The 19,478-nt window shown below is 32.8% G+C and overlaps 1 protein-coding gene across 1 annotated transcript; it reads right to left on the reverse strand.

Moving 5' to 3' along the window:
• Positions 1–13,788: 13,788 nt before the first annotated feature.
• Positions 13,789–19,325, reverse strand: LOC133180609 (uncharacterized; the record flags this gene model as incomplete). Its single annotated transcript, XM_061315082.1, has 7 exons — positions 19,301–19,325; positions 18,615–18,700; positions 15,935–16,199; positions 15,448–15,572; positions 14,248–14,325; positions 14,092–14,116; positions 13,789–14,000 (listed from the first exon to the last, which is right to left on the reverse strand). Coding segments are annotated over exons 1-7 (816 nt in total), but the record flags the coding sequence as incomplete, so codon positions are not given.
• Positions 19,326–19,478: the final 153 nt, after the last annotated feature.

Genomic DNA, 19,478 nt, shown 5'->3' on the forward strand with positions numbered 1-19,478 from the left:
AACAGTCTAGACAATGACGTCAGATGTAAAATTGATTATATTGTTAGGAGTTACATTTGATCTTTTATAATTTTATTTTTACTTTAATTACTTATTTTCAAATTAAGAATTACAAAAATATATGCACATAACATTTAGATTTACTTTTCAGTATACTAGACTTTGACCCGTGCATGCACGGGTTGACATTGTTATGAATGCATCCATGTGCATATCGGACATTTACAAAATAGATACATCGACACATTCATATTGTAAGGTACTTTTGAAATAAACAATGAATGTGAATATAATTCTGTTTGTTGTTGTTGTTTTTTTTTTTTTTTTGGTTCTTAAAATTGGTGCGTAACGGCGTAGCGCAGAATGGGTTTGACCCCAAGTTTAGCTATAAATCAAGCCATGAGTTCGAATGACGCCGGAGCTTACATAAATTTCACCTTTCCAAACAAATTTAATAAAAGAAATTATGGATATTTATTGAAAATATAACAACAAAGAGTTGAGCACTGCTGATACATATCAAGCAAAGTAATGAAAATGAAGAAATGTGCTAAGCTCACACCTTTTAGCTATTGAAACTGGGAGATATAATAAAACTAACAGAGCCCAGAGGAAATGTTTTTCGTGTCATACTTGTGTTGAGGATGAATATCATTTTATACTAGAATGTCCTGTTTATGCAGATTATCGAAACAAATTTATTAAAAAATATTTCTTTAAAAAACCATCCATGTTTAAATTATTGCAATTGTTCAATACAGAGAACTATAAGGATATGTGTAACCTTGGTAAATATATTTATTATAGTATGAGGCGAAGAGATCTTGTAATCCAATAATTGTAATATTTTACTTCTTTTTATTTTATTATTATTTATGTACGTACACATTGTTCTCCTGTAAATCATCCACTTCTGTACTGTATCCGATTGTACATTGTATTATATTGTATATACTGATAAGCTGTAAAGCTTAAAGTAATAATAAAGAAAGAAAGAAGCTGGTATTTTTACACAATCAGTTATTAAACTAAAGGTGTAATAAATTTTGTAACAATTTTAACACTGCAGGTCTCAACTTGTTCAAAATATGACCTCAACAATAAAAGAGTTATTAAGCACTGCTACTACATATACTTTATATATACACAGGTAATAGACATGTATATAATCTGTAAAAGCAGAAATGAAAATGGACACATGTGCTATACTGGTATTTCTACACAATTTAGCAGATGTGAAGCAGAACAGATTATCTTGCAACAAATACCCCCCCCCCCCCGAAAAAAAAAAAAAAAAAAAAAAAAAAAAAAAAAAAAAAAAACAAACAAACAAACAAACAAACAAACATACTGGTTGTTCAAGAGATCATAATAAAAATTAAGAATATCAAATGTACTTTATCAAATATATGATATAAGAAAATGCTCTCATGACTGTCTGTTTTGATAAAAATTAATGTAATATCCTTGAATTAGTAATATTTTGAATTGATTCGATTAAACCCAAACCTCGGTTTTTGAATAATTTTGATTCGATTTTTGGAAACAATATGTTTGCTTCAGTTGTGTTTAAACCTGTTATAGTTATTGAAAATTCGAAATAAATAGTAACCAATTTGAAAGTTTTTTTCATCTTTTATGATTCAACAAATGTAATGTGTTTTACTTTTTAGCTCACCTGAGCTGAAAGCTCAAGTAAGCTTTTCTGATCACATTTTGTCTGTCGTCAGTCTGTTCGTCTGTCTGTCCGTCTATCTGTAAACTTTTCACATTTTCGACTTCTTCTCCAAAACCACTGGGCCAATTTCAACCAAACTTGGCACAAAGCATCCTTGGGTGAAGGAGATTCAAAATTGCTAAAATGAACTACCATGCCCTTTTTCAAGGGGAGATAATTAAGAAATATTGAAATTTTTTGGTAAATCTTTAAAAATATTCTTCTCAAGAACCATTTGGCCAGGGAAGTTGAAACTAATGTGGAAGTATCCTCAGGTAGTGTAGATTCTAAATTGTAAATTTCATGACCCCAAGGGGTAGGGTGGGGCCTCAATGGGGGTTGAAATTTTTACATAGTAATATATAGGGAAAAACTTTAAAAATCTTCTCCTCAAGAACCTTTTGGCCAGGAATGTTGAAACTTATGTGGAAGCATTCTCAATTTTGTTTAAATCTTATCATGACCTTTCATGACCCTTGGGGATACGGTGGGGCCACAATGGGGGAGGGGTATCCATGGGAGTATTTATAGGAAATTTTTTTTATGAATTTTCTTTTTCAAACCTATTCGACCAGAGAGGTTTTCTGAAATGTAAATTCATATAATGTACATTCAGATTTGATGATGACGATCACAGGGGTCATGATAGGGTACAACCACACAGGGAGAGGGGAGAACAAAATATTTACTGTAAATTTTACATTTGAAAATCTTTGGAGAAAAAAGTTAGAATATGTTTCAAAAAATTAATATAAAAAACTAAATTTGTACAGATATTAATTTTCTGATTTGTTAAAGCTGTTTGGGTTAGAGTAATTGACCATTAAAATTAGTTGCTCAAGTGAGCGGCGTGGCCCATGGGCCTCTTGTTTATGCTAAGTATAAAATATATGGGATACAAAAATTATCATTATCTTAGATAAGCCAAGCAAGGGTATCCTAAGTAGGAAAGTAGGAACTTGAAAGTACTTCTTGTTGTAATAGTGAAGCCTTGTCCTGGGGGTGGGGTACAACTCTTTTTGGATCATACAGTATCATTTCCATTTTTTAATTGAAATCATACAATGTAATCAGAAACATTTTAAAATAAATGTTTCTGATTTAATTATTCAGAGCATAAATTTTTTCAAAATATTTAGTAAAGTCTGAGTTTAGCGCAAACTTAAAAGTTTACTGACCTTGACCGATTTTATTTTGGGACAGCCACTGAGAATGCATGGTTAACTCACCCTATATTTTACAAACGATCGATATTTTAGCAGCATTGATAGAATGAACTGTACGGGCCGCAAGGGCTGACTTCAGACTACCTATCAAGCGTAGTTACCATGACAACCTTTACATATTTTGAAGATCTAGCCTAGAACAGACTGTCCCTTCTATATAACATACTGAAGATCAATAACAATAATTTACATATTCCACCCACTTTTTTTTAAGTTAAAGAAATTTTTGGAGGTGAAGTTATAAATCTCAGCAGTGAAGGTAATAGTAAACATGGCGAACAAATTCAAGTTGCAATCATTTAGACACATTTCAAATTGAAAACATCGGTTGTATTGACGTTATTTAATTATTTCGATTTATTTCAAAGTTAAGAAATGAAAATAATGTTATTGTAATTTTTGGCGGAAAAAGAATGCCTACTTCACCAAAATGTGATTCTAGCTGCAGTTGTAACACACACACACACACACACACACCCTCACACACACACACACACACCCTTTTCCCCTCAAAAAAGCACAAAAGAAAGGAAGGATAAAATAAAATCGGGTAGTTACATTAATATTGCTTCTACGATCATGAGCTTTTTGCCTCCGTTGAGATGGCCAGAGACATAAATAACATAATTATAATAAATGTGTCTCCGAGATGGCGAATGAATACCCACGTGGCCACAATATCACATTTGCATGGATAAACTCAGAAACAATAATACAAATATGTGTAAATTTTCATTGGAAATTTGCTGTATATTTTGTTCATATATATTTATGATTTCTTATTAGAGAAATTATAAAATAACAAATATATATCTACTTAGTACAAATTACTTTTGTCTTCTCTGATTTGAACATGTTGAACACCGTGATTTATTGTGAATGTAATGCGCACGCGCAAGATTGTAAAATCCAAAAAATCCAGATGATTTCCGGAATTTTTTGAGGAATTTTCGTTGATTATTAATTAACGAAGCTTAATTGAGAAAAAAATAAAACAAATTGGTAATCTTCAAGTACCAATGATGTTTAAAATATATAAAACAAAAGACCGTACTCTTCCGATTTATCGGTATTAAAGGCCAAAAATTCGAGTCTATTATTTTAATATAGTAGTATAGATATAGTTACATTTGCCCCTTGTTAATTTGATTTTCACTTTAATTACTTATTTGCAAATTAAGAATTACAAAAATATATGCACATAACATTTAGATTTACCTTTCAGTATATATACTGTAATTAGAAATTGTTAATCCTTAGAATAGGCGCAATTAACCAGTTGGAATAATTATTTCTTTTTAAAATGTCACTTAAATAAAAACACTTTCAAGTATTCGTGAACTTTAAAAGATCATTTGGATATACATGTGATTTGATTTGTACATATTTTATTGTCTATAAACTTTACAAATGAGATTGGGCAAAAGTTCTTAAAAGTTAATAAGCCCTTTCCCTACATATGAATGTATATTATACCAAACATATTTACATAATATATGGGTTTCAGCTTGAAATGAACAAAGAAAGAAAGCATAATAATCAGAGGAACAAACATTCAATAGAATACATTCATTATATATTCTACTACGATTATTGCCGAGATCAAAGAAATGCCGCGGACATTATTCTCCAATAAATCACGAACGTCATCAAAAAAAAAAAAAAAATCAAATCAGAAACACATGTCAAATCTGTACAGTTATAATAAATATTTCACTGTATAATCTAATACTTATTTACACCACATCGGAGTGTAGTCTTCCGCAGTCTAAACGTGTGTATTGCCTGAAACAGCTGATAAATATCCGTTTTTATAGCCAAGTGGGGCTGTTCTACGGACCTCCCGAAAACATTTTCACTACCGTGATTTTACTGATAAATCAATGAAATAGACAACTGGTTTTGTTATTTTCCATTCATAAAATTTAATCAATATATGTAACAAGCAAATTTATAAATGATTAAAGGATATTTTTAATCCAACAAAAGCTGAAATCGTCTGCATTTTATGCAATCGATTGACCCTCTGGTGTTAAATGGAACAGCGAAATGCGACACGGTGACCTAATTCGTTTCTCTATAGAGAAAACGATCAACTGTTTTTTGAACCGTTAGTAGAATAGAAATAAAGTCCTTGTTGTCGTGAATGATGCAGGATAACCTCCTCGGTCTCGAAATGTTGTCTGAAATATAAAAGCCTCGGCTTTTATATTTCAGACAACATTTCTCGACCTCGGAGGTTATCCTGTAACATTCACGATAACGCAGACTTTATTTCTTAAGGTATGTCACTCGTCAGCCTTTTAGAAAATTTCAGTCAGAACCTCTTACTTAAAAACTATTTATTACAATTCAATCTTTATAACATATTTAAATTAAACAATGTAAAATGTTCAACATTCAATTAAAAAACTGCTCAAAAATTCACATAGAAGCAAGATTTATAAAGGACTATTTCTTCTGGCGGAAGGATATTTAGCAGAAAATTCTGCAAATCCACACATTTATTAAATTTAGTATCTTGGAACTTTAGCCTCACATACTTTTACTCAGAGAATATTTTCCGTTATGATATGCCTAGAATATTAAATTTAGGTCTCAATTTATATTTTTATAACAAAATTTACACCTTCGCTCAACAAACATTGCCAAGAAATGAAGATATATTAAGGAAGTCGAGAAAAATTTTACACAGTTTTTTGCCTGAAAATCGCATATTTTGACCAAAATATCAAAATTTACATCACTGACCCCAACTTTTTCTTTCATTATTTTAAACTACTCGATACTTTTGACCGATCAGCACTTAAGTCGTAAAAAGCTTGATACAAGAAAATATTTTATTGCCTATTTAGATTTTTAATACCCCAAATATGAAACTTTTTTAGTGCAAAAAGGTCACACAATTATTTACGCGCATTAATTTGCATGATTTGTTCAATGATAAATATTATTCAAACTATTTTACTTAAAATAAGATTATGTTTATTGCCATGGTTACATCTTATAAATTAGGAATGACTCTAATTCTTGGCCAAATTATTCGAGTATAACCTGGTTTGGGTCAGTTTACGCTTTATAATCCGCGAAGCGGATTATAAAACAGCGTAAACAGACCCAAACCAGGTTATACTCGAATAATTTGGCCAAGAATTAGAGTCATTCCTTATAATTTAATTTTAAAATCATTAAATAAATATGGGTGTAAAATTTCGTTGCTTTTTATTACTTCAAATTTGCCGCTCAATAATACAACCGTAGTAACGGAAGTAACGGAAGTGATGGGAAGCGAGGGGAGGTAAAAACTGATACATAGGCCTAGCAGCTTGTTTACATGTGGTAAGATCGAATTATTGTTTGAAGTTAAAGGTATATTTATTAAATCTGGAATTTTCCATGAATCCCGAGGACTGGAAATGAGAGGATTGTATGCATACAGATGATTCAGCTGGTTGTCAGGGGGGTGTGTCCCCATACCAAACCAGGTTATACAGAAATAATTTGTGTTCCTTTTTGGATATTAACCAATCAGAGGCTAGAATACAAACAAAATTAAATTATAATATGATAACGGTTAAAGTGATTAACCAAAGAGTTACAATTTAAGTGCAAAAAGGTCAACTTAATTGTACCGTAGCTCAGTTAGATGCACACTGATCCCCCATTTTCTCTGCGATTTTGAGTCATACTATATGAGTACTTGTCCAAAATATACTTCTCAAAAAATCCTTGATATGACAAATTTCACGAGTGACATACCTTAAATACACAAGCAAGAATAGAATTCGCAAGAAGTAATTATTGCTTCAACCAAAACGACCTAACTTTTTAATAAACGTTTGTACAATGGAAAATAGGTATTCATTTTCAACATCATTTAACGTTTCATCTCCCCAGAGTAATGTGTGAGTAACAATAATATGTAATTTTCCCATAAGCAGAATTATCGAAAAATTCTACATGTATCATATTCACAATTATTTCTAAGACCACTTTTATACTGGTCAAAGGACATCGTTACAGATACATGTTTCTATATACATGTACACTACAATACTGTGTCGCACACAATGCAGAGTGAAGACGGGTCACTTTTTCGTTTCCCAGTCTGTACGTGTCTTTCTAGCTGTCTGTACCTTATTCTCTATTTTTCAAAATGTACTCGATTTTTATCTCTGACCTTGAGAAATAGAGGTTTAAAATATATTTTGTGCAATTATTGCCTTTTTGACCACATTTGCGACTTTAACCTCCATCATTTTCAATCATTTTGTTCCATATCTTTTTTGGTTGTTTGTACTTTTTTTCAAAATATCTAAATTACACTCGATACCTCCATGTATCTCGGACCTTGAGAGAAGCAAAACGATTGTTTAAACGATTTGATCAATGGTAACATTATCAAAGAAGACTTGTATGAAAAGAAAAGTTTATACAAACAAAAATTTAAATTTGCACGAAATTAATTGTCGTAGGAAAGATATGAAAAAGAGATAACAATATCTAAGATCATATAATCCAAAACAATACTGAGAATACTATAAATTTCGACACACTAATAATGCTGTATTAGCTGTAATAATTGCTGTAATGTAGAATTGTCTGAATTATATATTTTTTATAAAGATTGTTGCAACATAAGAATAGACGGTGAAATTGACCTTGTTTAACTTGAAGTAGAATTAAAAATATTATCAATTTTAGAACTTTATAACAGTATAAATCATTCAATCACGCATGAAGAAATTACTAAATGTATATGTGCTCTGAAAAATAATAAGTCAAGTGACCATGGAACCATAGTTAACGAATACATAAAATCCACTGTAGGTACTATGTCTAGCTTTTATATCATATTATCTAAGAATTTTGTTTTACTCAGGAGTTGTACCTTCTCATTGGACATTTGGTAATATTATTCCATTATATAAAAACAAGGTGAGACTACAGATCCTAAAAATTAGAGGACCTGTTACTTTTAAAGGTTGCTTGGGTAAATTGTTCACATCCTTTCTGAGTGAGAGTCTGAACCAGCATGTAGATACAATCTAACTTATTTTAGAAAATCAAGCTCGTTTTAGAAAACAAAGAATTCTATTTTGGACCACATCTTTACTTTGTATGAATTGATTGAAATATCAAAATATCACGGAAAAGGATTGTACTGTGATTTTATTGATTTTTTTATAAATCTTTTGACTCTGTTTGGCGTTTATGATTTTGAACAAAATACCATTAAATAACAAAGATGGTAAATGCTTCAAAGTTATTTACACAGTTCTATAAAAGCTTTGAGTAAAGAGTCGTCTTAAATGGTCTATATTCGGACCTTTTTCCTTGTAGTGTTGGTATCAGATAAGGGGAAAATCTATCTCCATTTCTGTTTGCAATATAGCTAATGAACTTGAAGATTTTATCTACTCAAATAATGTAAAAGGTTTATCATTTATACCTTATATGCTGATGGCACAATTAACTATACATGTAACCTTTCTCTACACCGTACTTACATTGTAATGTCAGTTCATGAGAATAAATTGTGATCGTCATCGTCGAGGGAGACAAATGTTATCTGAAACACCGTAGCTTATGCTAGACACCTCTCTACAAATAAAATTATTAATTTTCATATTTGGATTTATCCTGATCGATTCCTTCTGAAATTACATTCAGGCATTTAAACAATAGGTAAGACCTACACCATCTTGTTGTTTGTCAGTCATAAATAGAAAATCCAAGCTATCGGCTGAAATATACTAAAGCCGCTGCTCACTCGAAAAGAAAGTAGACAACTGTTACAAAGGTAGTTCGTTTGAAAGGTAAATTACAGTCATGTAATTAATTATAGATCTGATCAGAAAAAAGGCCATCAAGTAATTGTGTAAAATATTTGTCGTCTGAAAATGTTTAAATTGTGCAGCTAAAAACTATTATTTCCTTAAGATTAATGTACTGATGCTTGGTCATTGAGTCAATCTACGTTTCGAAGAATGTGACTGATACAGAAATTACGTGTCGTTACACATAATGTACATTTTCGTATGTTTTCCTTGGTTTTCAATTGACATTGGTCAAATAAAAGACACTTTCTATGCCTTTTAAACAATTAATAACTTAATAAACATTTGAGGAAGAAATTAAACATCCTGGCGTTTATTGGAGACATCTGTTTTAGATTAGTGGTGGTCTCGGTATCTTCAAATGTCATGCCACGATTACATTAACACTATCTTTTATTTATGAACACAATGTGATATATTACACAAATCAACATTGTTTCTGAAATATATTGATTTCATAAACATGCAATATTTCTCGGACAAATTAGCATATTTTCAGATAAACTCGGTTAAATATCATCCCACATAATCTATTGGGAGAAATTTTCCAATAATCTATCATTTCAAACTAAAATGTTCACAAATGCAAAATGAAACAGGAACGAGGTCGAAGATCACGTGAAGCTGACAGATCGTTGTTTGTCACGTCTCTTCCGGTCGCCCTCATCTTCCTCACACGAAAGTTCAGTAATTGGATCAAATGTCCATCCAGGAAGCGGGGAATACCCCACAGAGGAGGATATCCTACGCGGCAGACTGCACGTGCTGGCGTAAACAAAGTCACTCCTGTCCGTGGCTGTGGATCGCCTACGTTCGTCCTCCTCCTGAAGCTCCGATAATCCGGGTTCTTTTGAGCAACACGTACCCGGCTCTGAAATTGTAGTTCACACATTAGAACAACGTAACACTCCTTTACTATAATTTCATTGGAAAACATGGACTTATGGAGTATGATTTGATTTACAAGTACTTATCTAACAGGCTCAAATAAAACATTGGCTACACTGCCTTTGAATGAATTCTTAGGATAGGTAATATTTCACAGGAGCGGCTAGAAAATCCAGGGGGGGGGGCTTTCTGAAAAGTTTAAGGACAACAGAAACCAATTGCAAGGACAGATTCACATATTTTTTTCCGACAGAATGGGGTGGGATGGGTGGGGTGTCTCTACCAAGTAAAAAAAAAAAATAAAAGATCAGGACAGAGGGTGGTGCGCCCTGATTCAAGAACAAAGGAGTCCGAGTCTTAGAATCATTTTCTATTTTGAAAATCTGTCTGTTTTTGCTCCAAAGTGAACGTCTTTAAAATATAAATTTTATAATTATAATAATTAAAATGAACACGAATAGAGGAATTCTGAGTTAAAATCTACACATCTTTCAAGAAAATTTTGATGATTTTGATACTTAAAAATACTATGCATGCAAAAGGAATTGAGAGTCCTAGAGCTCCCAGTTTCTTTTCCTGTATCAACATGATAACTATAGCATAGCAACCAGGGGTGAATACAGATATTTTTCCCAGGGATTGATAGTGGGGTCCCTACCATTAAAAAAATCTACTAAGAAAGAAATTGCACAAACAATAATATCATATCATATTAAATGAGGGAGGAAGGAGGTGTAGTTGGACACTTAGAAAATAGGTCCTTTGATCTTAGTAGATTTGAAAGGACATTAAAAGTTCAATATGCTAAAACGTGCCCAAATTGAAGAGTTAACAACCACGGTTGAAAAATTAAAACCAATACTGAAGTTTTCGCAGATGGAAGGACAAATAGGACTGCAAGCATTACCACCCCCCCCCCCCCCCCGCCCAATCGAGGGGGAAAAAGAACTTTATGAATTTTCTCTGGCACACAACTTTATTCTTTCGTCAGCACATCAATTATTTTTTTTTGGTGTTTGCTAATTGTCGATTTGTCAGAGAAATATCCGAGAGGACCTGAGTCTTCCGAGTTACTGGGGGTCCTCAAAGTTAAAGAAAACTGAATGCGTAAAAAAATGACATTTAGACAAAATGTAAGGTCAGCTACAAAAGTTTATTAAAAATAATTTTAGCAATATGGAAAATGAAATGATGATCCATATTAACTGAGAGTTGTAGAATGTATTATTAACTTTTATGTATTGGCCCTATCTATTTCGGCGTTTGTTATAAAACCACAATGCAACTTGTCAAATATACTTTGGTAGTTGTGGACAGGTGGTCTGGTGGAAGATGAATTGGAATTCCCCATTAGCTAATTTAACTTTTTTCTAGTTCTAAATCAATCCTTTAATTGGAAAGGGCGTAAAGAAATGCTAAAGCTAGCACTATGAACATTTTAGAACTGACTGAAAACATTCAAACAGAATCTGCACGTTGTGTTCCAGTTCCCAGAATTCCGAAATCAGATAGCACATTACCTTGCCATTATCGAAAAATGACCAAATTTGACTTGTCAAGAGCTAAAAGGAGGGAAAAAATTGCGGTTTCACATAAGAAAATTATTTCAATGATTAAAAAAAAACTTACACGTCTTACCCTCCTTTTACAAAAGGAGCCTTATTACAATGTAGATCGAAATTAAAAGGTATATAAAGATTTTTAAGGGTACGTACACTTCTATAAGAAATCTAACTGTGTTAGCCACCCAAGGCATTACCTCAAACTCTAATAACGGATGGAGATAGCAGGTCAATTAGGAATCAGTTCAAGTAAAGCATTAGTTTTTATTTTATTTGATTACTCAGTCTTTTAGATGTTATTTGATTAATCCTACCTGTGATGAGTACTTTACAATATGGCGTCACCTTACGCACATTCTTCCGTCTCTGTACTTCTCCAGAGGAATGTCGTCTGCTAAATAAAGGAAACAGGAAGTGTACTTCTAAGGCAAAAAACTAGACATGACCACTTTTCCTTAAACCGGAAATATCTGACATCAATCTCTTCCATATAATGATTTTTCCTAACGAGATAGGGAGTTTAAATTTATATTTTTTCAATGAAATGTAATTATATCAATTATATCACATATATATGGTGGCGATTTTCGATCTTAAATCATATTTCGATGTGGGACGGTAATAATATGAAGGAAGTCCATAGGTTGGGTAGCACGCATTGTACTCTCTTTTGAGAAGGGAACAGGCATAGCCTACATCAACACAGACCCTTATGTTCTGATTGGGGTAAACGTGTAAATGTCGACCCGGTGACGGTATACACTATAACTGACATTTCGACTGAATTTACTTAAGAATACTTAACACAAACAAAATTTTTAAGGCTGGGTTGATGTATATTTTTTGACCAATTTTGATTAGAAATGACACAAGTAATAAATCCCTAAAATATAAGATATCGTAAGTTTTCTTTGGTGCTTAGAAATGTGACTTTGTGTCGGTTTCTATGTAACTCCATATAAAATTTTGCACAACTTTTTGACCTTATGGCAAAATCTTATATAATTCTCCCACTATACCTGGCAAACATTATTCGGGCTACCAATTTAAAAATAAATTTATATATGAGAAAAATTGTTGATTTCTGAAAAAAGAGTTTGTGTTATTTATCCTTAACAGACATGTTGTTTCTATGACTTCTACATAAATTCACACAAAGCATGTCATAAGATGACCAGCCACTCACTCGTTGTTAATCCATTTTCTCAAGTATTCCATTTATACATCTATTTTTATCTGCCACAACTTATTAGAAAATATCGGAAATTCGGAAAAAAAAAAAATTGAACCCGCTTTTTGTTGTTAAAAAAATAATTTTTTGTCATTTACTTTTGATATATACATATAATTCTAAGTTGACGATAACAATTATATTCATTTCTTTTACTATTTCAATAAAATTTAAACGTAGAATCGAGCTTGATAATATACAACACATATTACTTCAGTCCGTTCTTTCAATTTTTTTCTTTATTCGTACACGATAATTTACTTATACCTTTCTAAAGAAAGGAGAAAAAGAATATTAAAACAAAGATCAAATGAATTTGAACGAAATTTAAAGAAATTCCCCCAATTAATCAGTAAAGATTTTGTCTCTTTTGTCTCTTTTTTAATTATTACTTTGTAAACTTTTTCCAGTTTATCGAAATTAGAGAAATTTTAATTTTTCAAGAGTTACTTGTTCATAATTTAAGTCCGGAATCGATGGAGTACATTAAAAGTGGATTAACAACGAGTATAGATGTGATTATAGATGTAAGTGTTGGTTTTCCTGTGACTGTTAAGTTCATTTATGTATAAGTTGTAGATATAACATGTCTATTGCATTGCGTAATTAATGGCATTTGAGTCAAAATATCAGTTGGAGCTCAGATCGTCAAACGGCCGGTTCGAAAAAAAGCGTGAAGATTTGCCAAGAGAAGTGGATGTAGGGTAAAAACCTATCGACTTCTTAAAGAGAAAACAGACATTGCAATCAACTGAAAAATGTTTGTGCCTACCTCAAGTAGTAAAAATTGTTTACTTTAAAGATTCTCCTTAATTATTTTTTTTTTTGATGTTGTATAAGGATGAAAGGGAAATAAAGGCGATACAAACAAAGACTGATATTTGTGCGAGTGGGAAATACTGAAGGCGAAATCAATATCAACAACATTTCATAATTACGTGAAAATGAGGTAGATGTAAGTATTCTCGAAATGAATTTCCATCACCTTGAATAATCCAAAACTAGACTAAATGAATACGGAGAAGGAATGCGAGAATGTAATTCAAACAGAGGCATTGATCTTAAACACATTTGCTTATAAATATACCAGTAATGCTAGTAATCATATTTAAAAATACCCATGGAAGCCAAAATGACGTAATAACCTGTAATTTTCTTCTTTAGAATTTTTCCTTTTCTTTTCCTCCCTCGACTTTTTCTTTTCATCGCACGAGTGCCGCCGCTGTTTTTCACTTTTTAACGATGACCTTCGCCGATCCCCGGACGTACATTCAGGTGGAGTGGTCCGAATTTTCTCTTCCTTTGTTGCAGATGACATTTTTCTTTCTTTATCTGAATATTTAAGAACTTTTTCTTCAAACGATAATTTCCTGACAATTTCTTTTCTTTCCTTTCCCCCCTTGTAGCCATCGTCTGCTAGGTAAGCGGATATGAGGCGCGAGCTTCTGGAATCGGTGTCGGGATCTTTCGAAGCTTGTTCTTCGCTCGAATTCCAGACTTCTCCAGTAATCGACACTTTCCTAATTGTTGAACTTTCTGAAAAAGGCAACAAATGATTATTAGCATCTTTTTAGTTATTTTATGTTAAATGATGACCGGAAGTGTAGAATATACTGTTTCTGCTTACTTTTTGAACTTCCAGTATTTTCCGCCTGTAAATATATAAAATCAAAAATCTTATTTTTGCATTTCTAGATATATAATAAGATTGTACAAAACAATTTTTATAAAGGAAATAGTGTTATTCAATTCAAATTAGAAATATTAATGTTAAAACACATACCATGAAGCATTTAAACATGTCTGTGACGTCACGCAGGGAGTATTCTTTGTCATCCTGGATATCTGTCGTCAGCGATATCTTTGAATAAAAAAAGACATATAAAAAATATCTCCCTCCAAAAAATCAGGATATCCAAATTCATTTCATTGTTCTCTTTTAAATCTCTAGTTCGCTCTCATTCCACTTGAAGTTCTATTTTGAATTTTCACGAGAAAGAGGTGAAGAAAAGTATAGTGTGGTTTTATGTATGCATGTGACCCAGAAAGTTTTTATCGAGGTACTGAAAGTCAGGCTCATTTTCTGAGCAGCGACCAAGAACCCTTTTACAGAAGCATAATAAAATGTAACAGCTCCTAGGAGAAGTTCCGAAACTGAAACAGTATATTACGAAAAAAAAAGAAAAATCAGGAGTCTAAAAGGCTTCAGTTGCATCTAACATTGCATTCAAACCATTTCTAAAGTTTAGAAATGAAATTCAAAATATAAGACGGTAAACAAGACGCCATATTTATTGTTTTTGACCTTATAACACGGTTCGAATTAATCTCACTCTGTCAAAATGACTAAAAAGTTCATGCAAACAGGCCCAGTCTAAAATTGATGATAAAACCTTACACATCTTTTTTTTTTTTTAAATAATCAATCAATCGACAAAATTATAAGGAATGTTTAGAAAAGCCCTTCAAGTATTTTCTATAGTTGTGTTGATTGCCCCAACACCAGTTGAAAGCATGAGGATGCTCTAAGACTTTGAGTACAAAATCATCTATAGCTAGAGTGACTGTAGACCAAAGAATTTTTTGTATATAGGTACATTAACTTCAAATGTTCAGTCATTTAATTTTCAAAATAACTATTATCATTTAACATTGTGAGAACCTAAATATTATTTTAACGACATGGGTCACGTTGTGTTTATAAATTCAATCATATTTATTATCATCGATTGTAAGAATGCTGACATTGGAGTGTTCCTACGCTTGTGACGTATTACCTGATCTTTGTAATGTAAGTTTACATGACATTCCTGAACTCTGAATCTTTTCGAACGTGCTAAAATTGTTGGCCCCTGTGTGATGATGTTTTGTTTACACATAAAGACCCTCCGTTAAATGTCTACGGATAATATATCTTATAAAAAGTAATCTACAAGATTTTTTTTTCATACATAAGATTATTTTGTTTTGCAAAAGGCTTTACCTTTTTTTGACCCAGCAGAAGTGCGTTAAGCGTGACCTTTTCGTTTTCTATCTGGCAGTTGAAGGACCTAGAGAGCACACCGTAGACCCGGGCTGTGCCATCAGATAGAGAAACTCGCCGAGGTACTGAAACAAGAAGTGTACAGGTTACCTAATTATAGATATAGACCCGGACCGTGCCATGAGATAGAGAAACTCGCCGAGGTACTGAAACATTAACTTAAGCAGATAATTTATAGATAAAGGGGGAAATATGCCGAGGTACTGACCAAGGAAGCGTACAAATTATGTAATTATAGAAATAGGAGGAAAAATGCAGAGGGACTGACACAGGAAGTATACAGATTATCTAATTATAGAAATATGAGGAACACGCTGAGGTACTGAAACAGGAAGTATATGGATAATCTAATTATAGACACGCGTCAAGACAGATTAAATCGGCTACGGAAATTAGCACTTGATTAAATAATACCACTTTGTTTCACCTTGTTGTGTAATATCCAAGCCGTCCCAGTCAATTTCCGGATCCATGATAACTTTTCGTGGTCCACGAGACTTTGCTGCCTTATCCACCACTACGCCTATCTCTACCATGATGACGGGTTTGTCCAGAATGAAGTCCACCAGCTGGGGACAGTCCCGGGGGTTAAGGAGGACAGCGGACAGGTGAATCAGATACACCTGGTGGGGGTTCTCGTCTGACGTCACAGACAGCTCGCTCCGGCGCTTGAACCTTGAGGTTTTTCGTGGCTAATTAAAATAAATTGAAATAATATCTAATAATCAAACTATATTCTCTCATCAACTGCTTATAAAAAGACCAATGATGTCAGTTGATGAAACTTAGCAATGTTTTTTTGTTTTTACTAGTAGCAGTTTGATAGAACTTCTTTCATCATTCTTTATTACCTTAAACTATGCACTGATGATATGCTGTTTAATCCGAGTATGAAATGATAATATTTTTTTCCCCACATTAAGTTTCAGGTGTGTAAAACATAATCACCATCATTCTGGGGAAAATTAAATCACTGGAAAAACCAAAATGTTAATGTACTATTAAAATACGACAGCATTGAATTGATCTTTAGAAATTCTAAAGGGTACTTTTTGTCTTTTGATGCCATTCATTCTGGAATTCAACAAATTAATTACCGATCTTTAATTTTAAATGTTACATCAATGCAGGTGGTATCATAATCTTAATTATGAATTCTCTTTTTTACCTAAAAAAAAATTACGTCAATTTTGAATAAAAATAGAATAAAATAGACTGAGATAATTGATTTAAACCTTGTCAATGGGCTAATGTAACATGTACTGTTAATCTCCCAGGGTCTGATATGTATTCGCTTATTTGTTGTATGAAATTCATGAACAATACTGCTGAGGGAGAATTACTATGTATAGATATGTTTATAATTCAGTATATTTGACGTGTTATAAAAGATTCGACTATGCTTAGGGTATATGAACAGTTTAAGTATTTGATACGCTTTTCTAATAGGGAAATGAGATTCATTTTTTTTTTAAATCACAAAATCGAATGTAGATTATAAGGCCAAATTAGTATTAAATTCTTGAGAAGAGGGTACAATCAGAAAAAAAATAAACAATCCCTCGAATGAAACATCAAAAACCGTAATCCCCAAGAGTCTTAGTAGTGACCTCCTAAAGAAAGCTACAGTAAGAAAGGACTGGTCGTGTAACTACACATAGTATAACAGCTGTCGTCTTGTAAAACTTTCTACAATGTAATACTTATCTTCCTACTGAAACGTCTTCTTATCGAATACATCAATGAAATATGGATGTTGACTTTAACCTTGGCCATAACTTTTGAAGGAGCTAGAGCTTTCAGATATATCACATTGGTATTCCTTGTGACAAGACAGTTCTTTGAGTACCAAACTTTGAGACCTTATGATCTTGATCTTTGAGTTTTACCAACATTTGTAAATTTTTAACCTTGCCTGTAACTTTTGCACGGTTGGCGCTAGGGCTTTTATATTTCAATTATGTGTTCTTTATGACAAGAATTTCCCTTTGGTACCAAAATTTTTCACCCCATGACCTTGACTTAGGAGCATGACCTACTTTTGAAAAACTTTAGCCATTACCATATTTTCTGAATGTTTTATGCTAGGGCTTTCATATTTCTCACGTGTATTCCTTGTGAAAAGCCCTTTCTTTGGATACCAGCATTTTTGAACTCCTGACCTCGACCTTGGAGTTTGACCTACATTTGCAAAACTTTAATCTTGGCATTGAGCTGCCATACGGGAGCATCCAAGTTTCACAAACACACCTTGTTTATCTTTTCTTTTCAACCTGTGATAAAAAGCTTATACTGATAGAAATTTAATTGTAATCGCTTGCAATACAGTTGATGACAATGTAACAATTTGCATGCAAAACACACAGGACTACGTGTATAGTTTGTTTGATGTGGGGGCTGGCAGCTTAAAATTTTCATCGTATGTTATGCAAAGAACTTATACAATTATAAGGTGGCGTGGTGTGTAAAAGCACGTTTTCTCAATGGAATTTGGTCCATTTTCTGAAACGAAATCACACTATTTGTAGTTTTGGGGAGAACAATTTAGCCTTTAGTGTTTCGAGTACATTAACTAATTAACAAAAACCTCCAATACTCTAAAAGATAGTATGATTTTTGATTGATTAATTGATTGTTTGTTGTTTAACGTCCCTCTTGAGATTTTTTCACTCATATGGAGACGCCACCACTTGCCGGTGGAGGGCTGCAAATTCTGACCTATACTCGACACTTACGGCCATTGAGCAGTGAGGGATCTTTTTCGTGCCAGCACCTACTGCGACACGGGACCTCGGTTTATACGGTCTCATCCGAAGGACCGGTCTCCACGTCCCACAGTGGGATTCGAACCCGCGACATAAGGATCAAGTATGATTTTTGAGGGTCGAATTCTAAACTACATTGAAGTCTGAAAGTTTCTTCCAGTTTCAAGCAACAACACAGACTTGGCCACTGTAAGAATTTATTTCCTCACATCAATACAGTCCTGGACAATTGTAAAAATTTAGTGCCCCACAGTATATAAACCAGTGTCTTAGGTCCCCTCCTCTTCCATCGTAACAAATTTGTCCCTTACTGTATTAATTTAGACCCCAAGCAATACACACCTGAACCTTTGTTGTTTGTTCCTCTATTTCTGGAGATCCCTCCTTAATCACTGTTTTAGTTTCCATGACAACTGGTGAAACTGTAGCTATAAAAGTCAAATCAAATTTATAGAATTAACCCCTACTTCAAGTCTGTTTATGTAAATTATTTATCAGAAATCGTATTAGCATCCTTTCAGATCCTTAAGATGATCAAAGCCCGAGTCCCCATATACATGATGTTGGTGTACCCCTCTATTTTTACAACAGATATGGGAAGAAGACAATTATGTATGAAAACGAATCAGTTCCTGAACATGGAAGCAGGTAGATCAACTAACAATGGATAAATAAACTTCAAAAGCATTCACAGCTATGAAATATCTTTTGCATGAAAGGAAATGAATTGTTTATTACGACAGAAATTTTGACGAGCTTAATTTGACATGAGCCTCGAGTTCATCAAAACTCAGTGAAACGATATGCAAGAAAAAAATTATTGTCACAGGGAAAATGTATTGGTGGGCTGTACATACACTTTCATCATACAGATTCACGCTTTATTACATTTATGAAATACAATTTAATGAAACAAAGAAAAGAAATTCATCGCTCTGATAATTGATGTAAGAAAAAGCTAGCACAGCAGAAGCGTAAAACTGATTGTTTTAAATAATTAAAAAAAAAAAAATTAAATCATACAATACCATAGCACGTGCATGAAGCTCCCATATTCCTCTGAAATTAACGACGTTTATAACAACAATAAAAGAAAAGCTAATAATAAATACATAATACCACCGCTAGAATGATTACGTCAGACAAAATGGTAGGCACTCAACTATGTTGAGCAGTTTGGTATTTTCAAAATGTCATAAAATATCT

The sequence above is a fragment of the Saccostrea echinata genome, unplaced genomic scaffold, assembly GCF_033153115.1.
Source record: "Saccostrea echinata isolate AGI-Se365-2 ecotype Australia unplaced genomic scaffold, CSIRO_AGI_Sech_v1 ptg000007l, whole genome shotgun sequence".
In the NCBI taxonomy this organism is placed as follows: domain Eukaryota; kingdom Metazoa; phylum Mollusca; class Bivalvia; order Ostreida; family Ostreidae; genus Saccostrea; species Saccostrea echinata.